This window comes from Uloborus diversus, chromosome 7 (genome assembly GCF_026930045.1).
Source record: "Uloborus diversus isolate 005 chromosome 7, Udiv.v.3.1, whole genome shotgun sequence".
NCBI lineage: Eukaryota > Metazoa > Arthropoda > Arachnida > Araneae > Uloboridae > Uloborus > Uloborus diversus.
The window spans coordinates 37501017-37511662 of record NC_072737.1 but is presented as its reverse complement, the minus strand read 5'-3'; the positions used below and the strand labels follow the sequence as shown (position 1 = coordinate 37511662).

Below are 10646 nucleotides of genomic sequence, written 5' to 3'. Positions count from 1 at the left end.
CAACAAATATGGAGTTTTAATTGCGAACTGCAACCAGAAATAGCTCTTCCTGAAATCAAAAGTAAAATTGAAGATTCCATAGATGTCTTCCATGATAAATTGAGCGATGCTGATGCAGATGTGCCTGAAGATGATAACTTGAAGCAAAATCTGTCAATTTCTGAAAATTCAACAATTATCGATGGAATGAATCGAACAAGAGATGAAGGCTATTCGACGATGTCGAGTGATTTACAGCCAGATTCAACTGCTGACACAACTGTGAGTGAACCTGAAAATTCCGCCACTTACGTAGTTACTGAAAAAGGTTTACGCTGTGGAAGCGATGATAGTGTTACGGAATTTCTAGATGGTTCGATGTGCTCGTCTTCAGATAGCGGCTTTGGTCCATTGCATCAAATGAATAATTCGGTTTTCGTGGTAGAAAACTCGACTGAAATAGAACCAGAAAAACAAAAAGAGCTTAACCCACTTGATAACTATTCGCGAAATCATGCAACTGTAAAGCACAAGGAACAAATAGCCAGTGTCAAACCAACTATAAGAACAAAACCATTATCTAGTGATGCGCCCCAAAATCCACCGTTTCCTGCTGTCGAATCTCATTTCATTGATAAATTAAGAATGCCAAGTGACGAATCTAAGCAGTCTTGCACTCAAACATTTTTACAAGATTTTGATTCTTTAACCTCGTCAAAATCAAAAATGGATCACTATTGCAAATTCGACTATGCATCTATGGTGGATTACTGGAATTGTTCCAAAGAAGTTTTTAACATGTCAAATTACGGAAAAACGTGGCACTTGGGGCCAAAACAATCTAAATATGATGAACGTGTTGTATTTTGCTCAAGAAATAGTTACATTGATGACAACATATATGACTCTGAAAAAATAGAAACAGCTGAAAAGGCTACTTTAACCGAACCTGAGGAAGAGTTGTGGAGGGAAAAGGCTCTTGCTCCTTTTATTGACGAGAGCATATGGTCATTGTATTCCTCAGAAAGTGATATTCAAGTTAAGCATTTTCCGTTTGAGCCCCTATTGAGTGAACCATCCTTAGAAAAACTCATAACAAATTGCAGCCCTTGCATCATAGTTACAAAAGACATCAACAGCGATGATTCTGAAGCATCTAATTCGCCCGAAGTGAATAAATTTTATGAACCAAAGCTTGATAACACTTTTAACCAAAAACAAGAGCCATTTAAACCTGGCCTAGAACGTGTTGCTTCAGATACAGTTTTGTACTTGAAAGACGCCATTTGTGAATTAGAAAACGAAATGCATCGAGGCTTAAAATCATCAAAGAACATCTCAACTCTTCATAATTCGGGTTCTGAATCTGAAACGTCACCTGTTAGTGGCTGCCGTTTGAAACGGGATTTCATCATGAATTTGGAGTCAACAATGAGAGACCAAGACGTAAGTGCAACCTTTTCTTCTTCTTACGATTATTATTACTGTTATGGCACAAGTACAAAGTCTCCGAAGTCAATACCTACCACCTTACATGTTAAAAAAATAAAATTTTATATCAGGAAGTAAATTACTTCTAATTAGTGTCGGCTTGTAATAATGGTCAAACTGAACGTATCCAATGGGTAATTTCACGGCACAGACGTATCAACTGTTGCACAAAATATCACTTTACAAAGACTCCAAACAAATTATATTCGTGATCCAAGTCATGAACTCTAAGAGGGATATGGACTCTATTTCTATAGAGTCAATTAGTGAGTCAATTAAGTTTTGTAGATTTCCATAAACAACATTTAAATAATTTCATTTAGTAATTAAGGTATCTCATAGGATAGGTCCGTTATTGAGTCCAAAATTATTATTTAATAATGTTATTGGAAATCTTCAAGATTTAGTTGCATTATAAAGAAATAACATCTTTGTTCTTCTCAAAATTCATGCAAAAAAATCAAGAATCTAACATATTTTTAGTCTTTGTAGGATTTTTGCGCAACGAAAGATAAATTTATTTAAACTTAATTGCCCCCCATCGTAACAATACTTTAAAAAAAAAGTTTTTGCTCAGGTACGGACGTATCTCGTAAGATTCATCCGTTACTGATCGAAAACAGTAGGTATTGTTTCAATACTTGTTCTGGAAAGCTTTAAAATTTAATTGCGTTATGCTGTATGTAGAGTTCATGTTTTTCATACACCGGTGATCCATAAGTCATGACCAACTTTAAAAATGAATAATTCGAAAACGAATAAAGATACAAAGAAGCGGTTTGCACTAAACTGATAGAAAAGAAGCCGGGTTTTGTCTGGCAACGAACTAAAAATAGTTCTGTTGTTGACCAACCGATGGCGCTATCGGATTTCTGATCTAGGATCATGCAAAGCAACAAACGATATAAAAAGGAGCAACGGCAACAGGTAATGGTAGTCGAAGCTAATATGCATCAAAATGATGTCTATAGTTGAGAGAGCCCGTGTAGTTAAACTGTATTATAAGAATTATGGACAAATAAAAAGCTATAGCGCCATCTGTTAGTCGAAAACAGAACTATTTTTGTTTCGTTGTCACACAAAATCCGGCTTCTTTTCGATTCGTTCAGTGCAAACCGCATCTTTTTATCTTCAGTCGTTTTCAAATTATTCATTTTATAAGTTGGTCCTGACTTTTGAATCACCCTGTACTTCATGCAATAAAACAAGGATTAAACATATTCGGAAACTTTGTAGGGTATTTTGTTCAACAACCGATATGTTCATTAAAATGGCGTTGCCCTTGCATAAAATAGACTTTTTACAATTTTCAAATTAAACGATAACTTCAAGGCCGCTTTCACACGAGGTATCTTAATTGAATCAACTTTCGAACGGGCGATTATCACTATGTGTAACCAGGTAGAAAGAGAGAGGAATAGCCCAGCATCCTTCACACGATATTCAACTCATCAGGCACCATGCGCCACTACCATTCTAATCCCGATGAGTTGAATCAACTTTTTATTGATTCAACTCATCGGGACATAGCGTTTGCTGCACACACGAGTAAACTTGTTGAGTCGACTCGGTTCCGTTTTAACAGAGTTGTGGAGCAGTCGCTGGTATAAATTCGGCTTAATAGAAGAAATGTTGATTCAAGTTTGACTTGTGTGAACATAAGGTAAAACGTCAGTCACCTAGTTAACAGGCAACTTTTTCGAAACGTTGATTCAACTAACCGCCTCGCGTGCGGAAGGACTAAATAACCGGAATAAAGTATATTTTTAAAAAATTCATTGAATATTGATACAATACATTTCTAACAATTTATTACGTAAAATCCCTCCTAACGGACACCCCTCTTATGCGGACAACATTTAATTCCCCCATTCCAAGGCAGATAACATTATTAAACCCCTGTCCGGCGGACACCACCCCTCTATTGCGGTCAAAAATATTTGTCCCGTTACTGTCCGCATTAGATAGGTTTTATATTCTAAAAAATAAAATATCTGTACCTTGTGTTTTTTTTATTGAACTTACATGTAAATCTTACTCTTGGATTGCTTTGTTTCCATTCTTAGAATTAAAATACTTTTTTTCATGTAATGTTGATTTTTTTTTTCTTTTTTTTTTCTTTTTTTTTTTGCCGCTTATATAATCACACATTAATGATACAATGGATGACTCCTTTTTTCAATTCACATTATCACTACTACTTGTGGAACAGTTGCGTCGTCATTTGACAGTTGCTACTCCATAATTAATAAAACTTTAAACCGAAAAAAAAAATTTGTAAAGTAAAACTTGGTAATTTTTAAAGCATATTTATACTTTTCTTTTAAAATGTCTTCCAAAAAAACAGCGGATTTTTAGTTTGTAACTAGAGGGTGAGTCTTAAAACAGGCCCTACAGGCTATGTGAAGTACATATTGAATGTTTTAATTAAAATGAAGTGTATTATTGCTATCAGTGACCAAGATTAAATAATTTAAAACAATTTACAATTGTAGAAAATACAAATGCGATTTTAAATCGAAAGGGCAGTAAATCTAAATTGAAATTTGTTTATTTATAAAAACATGTTTAAATATGTTTGTTTTAATTTTTGCAAGAGATTAGAGTTTTTCTGTATAAAAGTTGATTTCACTTAACTGTTTTAGCACCTTGCTTGGCCTTCTCCGAGTCGCAGCTCCTCCACTAGTTCCTTGCAATCTTCTACGTCATGTCACGTGATTAGTGACGAAACGGATGACGTTGATATGATGCGAACCAGTCGCAAAGGATCTCAGGTGAGATTGTTTCAATAAATTAAACTTGTTTTAAGTTAAGTTCAGTTTAGTTAGGTTTTTGAACACTTAAACTTGTTTTAAGTTTTTGGTTATGAATTCGAATTTAAATCTGAAAAATGATTATTTTAGGGGGAGGTGGTGTTCTACTTTCCTGCACTTTAAACTAGTATTGTATATTCTAGTATTGTATAGCTGATGTGTTGTGGATATATATCTAAACATCTTCAGTATCTTTCTCATGATTTACCAGATCTTACGTATCATCGCAGTAACTAAGTTTTTCTGCCTTCGCGACATTTCATATTTGACTATTACAGAGCGATTTACTCTTTCGGCGGAATTTGTAATATACAATGTTTAAAATCTGGCAACATCTATGTATCTATCTATCTATGTTCAAACTAGGTACCAACAGATTTGAAATTTTACGGGGATCGTGGATATCCTGGTCTTATTTTTGTTCGAATTTAATTTGCGAAGATATTGATTAAAACATAAACTCTCGGTGACATTTCATCCTTAGAGCAGGAATTAAAATGGAGGGAGCAAGTCCAATCATTGACTTAGCAAAAGCCGACCCAAAGACCCCAACTCACGTGACTCAACAACGACGAATGGTTGGCACGTTTTGCGTGAAACTAGCGAAGCCGACCTGATTTCTTCCAATGCTTTTCTTTAGAATCTATCACGTGACTTGGAGTCTTTCCTTCACTAGTAAAAGTCTTCACTCCCTCCATTTTATCTCTTCTCAATGATTTCATCCGCTCCGAAATCGTAGAAAGCAGCTAGCATCTGGCCAATAATTCCTTCCTCTGGTTCGAGCGAAAGTGGATTGAGTAGATGCGAAATAAAAGTTGGCTGTTTCCAACGAAAGTGGATTAAGTGAGATACAAGGTTTGATGTGAAACGGCGAAGTGCGCGCAACGTATGGACGGTGCACTGAGTAAGCCGCCGTAGGTAGCTAGTTCCTTTTTAAATCCCAAATAGAATAATGATAACATCAAATTTTTCCATTTAAATTTGAAATAAACTAGTGCCCGATCGTCTGTGGATAAAGTATTTGGTCGCAAAAGTGGAAGCAAAAGAATTGAAAATTTATTCAATAGACTCAGTATATGTACTCAAACTAATTAAGAGTATTTTATTTATCAATTAATAGAAGATGTCAACAGGATAAGCTTTAAATCACTCAGCTTTTTCTGATCGTCCGTGGGAGAGAAATCGTCACCAATCGCGTGAAAAGCTTAGAATTTCTTGCGGCAAAAAAAAGGGTTATAACTCCAGTTCTAATTAACTTGGGGAGTTATCTTAACCTCCAAGCATGTCTTTGACTAATAAAATCTGCAAACTTGTGCTAGAACTTCAATAGCACAGTACTTCTTTATTAACTGTAGTAATACTTTGAAGACTGAAACTTTTTTTTTAATTTACAGTCGTTACTAATCAATTTCTTGTAATTTATGATAGGACCCAGACTTGAGCAGTGCAAGTGATGCAGAATATGAAAACCTTGAACATAAAGATTTTGTAGAACGATGGTTACAAAAAGAAGTGGCACACAATGCACCAAAATCGTTGGTTGGTATAAAAATTTGTAAAGTGCATTTTTATATTAGTTATACTTGTATTTTGATGCAGTCCGAGCAAGATTTGGATATGTGCCCTGAATACTTTTTGTGTTACTTAAATTGATTTTTTTTATGTTAAAGCCGTTGTAGACTTAATAAAAGTTTTTCTGGAATTTCCTTTGGTTGAATTTACGGTTTCCTTAGTTACGATCCTATTACTGGTTTTTGAATTTGTGAGCAATATGTGTGTAGGACTGATTGCGGTAGAATTTTTCCCACAAAAATAATTGATAGACATTAACAATGAGGGACGCGGCGAAGGATATTTGTACGTTAAAACCTTTCAACCCCCTTGAATATTATCCATAATGTCAATTCTTGTATTATAATGTCTATATATTTAAAGACTGTTATGACTCTCCTCCCTGGTGAAAGTTCAAGCTCTTCTAGTGTTTGTAAAGAATTAAAAGGAAGGGGATAGTTCTTGTGATCCCATGGCACGCCAGAGCAAAGCTGAACTCGACAACATGAGCCTGTATTTAGTCCTCGATCCTCAGTTAAGCCTCGGTAGAAATGGTTATCGAGTTCAGCCTAGGCGTTTTTTCTAAGATGATTAGGTCGGCCTGATATTAACGTATTATTTGCATCCTGGCTTTAAACCAAGAATCCTAGGAGGTTTTATATATACATATAACCACCAAGCCTCTTTTACTGTATCTCTGGTACAGATGTATACATTTAAATTCTACCATGTTGAGTAGAATTGCTCAAATCAGTTTATAGTTGTCTCTGAGCTTAACTGAAACAAACCAGCTGATGAAAATTGACTAGGACCAGCCTAGTTGGGCCAAGATCCTGTTGCTGGTTGTCACATTTTTATTTGTATTTGAATCTGGGGAAAATCTACTTGGTTTCACTTTTTAAACGCTCACAATAACACCTGATGCAATGGAAGTCGCCATAAGCAACGCTTTGACAGTAAATTTTATTTTCTTTAGAAACTAGTTTCAGTGTACAATAAATCAGTCACAAGTGACAGATACACAGAACAGTATCACATACACTGAAATGTATAAAAATCATTTAAAAAATGATGTTTCTATTCATAGGTACCTCAACTGGAGCCTGTTGAAGAAGCTGTTGAAACTACTCCACCGTTGCTAAGAAGAAAAGCCTCTCTGCCAAGTAAAACTGTCGAAAATACTGTTCGCCCAAGAAATAGATTCATGTCCTATCCAACTGGCGCCAGCTCACAAAAAATCAATTTCACAACAGTCACACACCCTCCCAAGAATCCTCAAATTCCAGCCTCGAAGTCCGCACCAGTTTCATCCGAAAGCAATGTCGATGGTTATTCGAATGAGACGGATTTTGCTGATGATACAGAATTCCAAGGTGTTGATTCTGAAGCTAAGGAATTCAATGGTGACTTTTATAAGCTCTGTAGTGTAGGTTCAATGAAGAGTCTTGATCGCTGCTCTCCAGCGAGAAAAACGGAAGCACAATTTAAATATCCCAACGATCCTTTGGCTTGCACAAAGAAACCTTCTTCAATGAGCACGACGAAACTTGTGTCGTCCAAACCTGAAAAATCAAAACCAACTGGTCTCGTCAAACCTACCAGACCAGTTACACTTACTATTTCCTCGGTTCCTACTGTTCCTGGACATTCTAAACCGAAATCGTCGGCGGGCGTTCGTCGGCCGACTGACTTTCGAGTATCTGCCAATCAAAACCTTCCATCAAAATCCAATCCTGACGTTCTGTACAAAGTTAACTGTGATTTCACAAAGTCGGAATCAAGAGCCAAAGCAAATCACAGCTTTCAAGTTCCTCAAAAACATATTCTCGTCGTGACGCCTCAGTGCGATACCCAAACGAACATTACCACCGAGAATCGAGCTCATGTTGACAAGACATCACCGTTCAGTCGTCTTCCAGCTTTAGACTTACACTCTAAAGAACATTTGAAATCCGCCAAAGTGAAGAGTCCAACGAGAATGGTGTTCAAAAGCAGCTCGAGCCCCATGGTGTCTCCATCCAAATCCGAAGCGTGGTTAAAGAGGCAACAGTGGAAGCGGGAGCAACGAGTCGTGGCACGACAGAACAGACTGAAAGAAGGGTGCGGAACGGCTTGGGTACATCTACAAGCCAAACCCGAACTCAGTGATCCCACGGTAGTATATTTTTATTCCGAACATTTATTTAAAATTTAAATTTAGTTTAAATAAACTTTGCAACCTTGTTGAGTTGCACAGTAACACGTTGCTTATCAAAGTCTTTTTTTGCAATGGAGTTTCTTGGAAAGTGGTTTCCTTACCTTGTTTTTTTTTTCTTTGGCCCATACCCCTCCAAATAATTACAAAAATCTTGATTACTCTTCACGATTAATACTCTCTCTTGGTCATAATATAAGAGTAAACTGCAAAATAGATTACTCAAACTTGAAACCATCAATGAATCGCTTTTGAAGAGCCCCCTATTCCAGCGGACCAATGATTTTACTTTGTGCAGAGAAACAAACTCAAGAGATGCAGAAATGTTTGAAAAATGTCCTCAGGACAAGAAGAGGTATAGACTCCCCCTCCCATTAACTTTCGGAAACAGATACTGAACTAAGTTTTGTTGCATAATTTTGTGGTTTAGAATTCCTGCAATCTTTTTTAAGAAATAAAACCCTGTCTACTTTTCTTGCATTGTTTCCGAGCTACTTTTAGCTTTTTATTTACTAGCGTCTCATTTCAGTCGATTCTTTACTATCACAAAGTGCCACACTTTACCCTTACCTCCCCCTCCCCCCCCCCCACGCCACACTATTTTCTGTAAACATATTGTTATAAAAAATGCTTGATGTCGCACACCTTGTTACCCCTATCCCTCCCCCTTGTCACAAACTGTCTCAATTTCACGAAACCCCTCGTCCCCTCAAAGCGTGACATAATTTGTGAACAGCTTCTTAGTATCATGCTGAAGAGAAAGAAATGAAAAGACGAAAAACCAAGCTTGATGAAGAAGTTTAGGAAACTCAGTAAAGGGCTAAGAAAAAGTTTAAAGCATTATTTTTTAATTGTAATCTCTGAAAATATTTCTGAATCGGTACATCACAAACGTATTTAAGAAACAAATTCAAATTTCAGGCGAGAAGTCATCTGTTGGATTCTTTGAAAGCTCCGACTAGTAGCAGTGGAAGTAGTAGTACCGAAGAGGAAGAAGAGGATGTTTTTATCATTCAGACGAATTCCCACCTTCATAAGATCTGCCGAGAAAGACGTCATAAAGTAAAAGGTGAAGTAGTAGTTATTTTATAAGTAATGATTTTCTTAGCACAGAGTTCAACAGAAAAATAACTGAAGCAATTGCGAAACAATTTTTTAATTTTCCAATTTTATAGAAAAAAATCTCAAATCTCCATTAGAATCACAATATTAGTTCCAAAAACACTGAGTGAGAAAATGAGTCCCTTAAAATCCACATTGGAAAGAGAACAATAGTTTCCAAATAACGTCAACGGTCCCTTTAAAAATCACCAGAGAAAGAACAATAGTGAATAGTCACTGAACATTCCCATCAGAGTAAGGGCAATAATCTCCCAAAATTCTCCATTAGGAGAAAGCCCTTCCTAAAATTATCGTTAAAGTAAGGGTATCAATCTCTAAAATTCCGAAACAGAACGAATGAAACTGTTTTCAACTAACGTCAACCGTCCCCTAAAAATCTCCGAGTAGGGGAAATTTTTCAGAAAAAGGGGGACCTACAAAATAACATCAGCATTTTCTTCTAATACTTCATCAGAACAGGGATAATAGTCCCAACAAATCCCCTTATTAATGAGAACACTATTCCCTGAAAGTTCTATTACAACAAGGACCCTCCTCAGCATCATCAGAGCCTAAAGCGTTGACAATGCCTCTCAAAGTCCCGATTAGTTTACGATAACAGTAAAAAGTTTCCATTTCCTCCTTTTATAACTTTTCCACCACGTGATGAAATTAACTCTCACAAGGCCAGTACTAATACTGAACGTTTTATTCTCCAACTATGTTCTTACAAGTGATGTTTTCATTTGCAGCCTCGGCAAACAACCCACTATTCGACATGAAGAAACGAACCTCCATCATGGGCCGGCGAGAGTTGTTCTACAGGTTCGGAGACAAGGAAAGAGAAGCCATCGCCTGTTTCGACTTCCTGGAAGAAATCCCCTCCGCATCTCAGGAAACCCTGACTGCTCCTCCAGAAGATCCTCATCCGCTGCAGCGATTGGCGACCCCTCCATCCGATCTCGGCAGCGAATCCTTCTCCAACAAGGAACGAATCTCGTTCCTGTCCCCCACCGTGGAAATCGCTTCCAGATCCCACGGAGATCACCCCACGTCAAAGACAATCGACTGGTCCAGATCCCCCTTCTCCAGCTTCCGGAGGCTGAGGCTCCCCAACCTGTGGAACCAGCCCCTCAGCCACAACATGTCTTCTTCGACCCTGTCTCAGGACTGTGAGATCTTGGATCACATCTCCCTCAGTGATTCCTGTGCGGAGAGCTATTCCTCCTCCACGCCAGAGAGCTACGAAGACGCCAGCTGAAAACGTGCTTCATTTTAATATTTTTGTACATTTTATCGAGTGTCCCGTATGAATACTGGCAGCAATATGATTTGTTTGTAAATTTGGTTGATTTTTTAGTGTAGAAATATTTTTTATTGGATATTTAATCATGATTTCACTAAACCAGATACACCAGAAATATTGAATGACAAGTAACTAAACAACATTTCGTTATGTACCATTTTTCGTACATATTTTATCAAAATTGCACAAATAGACATATACTCTCAGTTGA

General features: G+C 37.1%; 1 protein-coding gene across 1 annotated transcript; it reads left to right on the top strand.

Annotated features, from left to right (window-relative positions):
* Positions 1–409: 409 nt before the first annotated feature.
* LOC129226420 (uncharacterized) lies at positions 410–10535 on the top strand. Its single transcript, XM_054861019.1, has 6 exons — positions 410–1425; positions 4116–4244; positions 5712–5822; positions 6922–7989; positions 8950–9097; positions 9882–10535. Exons 1-6 carry the CDS (start codon positions 625–627, stop codon positions 10388–10390), a joined length of 2766 nt encoding a protein of 921 aa, XP_054716994.1. The 5' UTR covers positions 410–624; the 3' UTR covers positions 10391–10535.
* Positions 10536–10646: the final 111 nt, after the last annotated feature.

What these genes read in the sequence shown, in the direction of transcription:
- LOC129226420 (XM_054861019.1), top strand. Translation starts at nt 625, where the DNA reads ATGCCAAGTGACGAATCTAAGCAGTCTTGCACTCAAACATTTTTACAA. An exon ending in CAACAATGAGAGACCAAGAC is followed by an intron (nt 1,426 to 4,115) that starts GTAAGTGCAACC and finishes TAACTGTTTTAG; the next exon opens with CACCTTGCTTGGCCTTCTCC. An exon ending in CCGAACTCAGTGATCCCACG is followed by an intron (nt 7,990 to 8,949) that starts GTAGTATATTTT and finishes TTCAAATTTCAG; the next exon opens with GCGAGAAGTCATCTGTTGGA.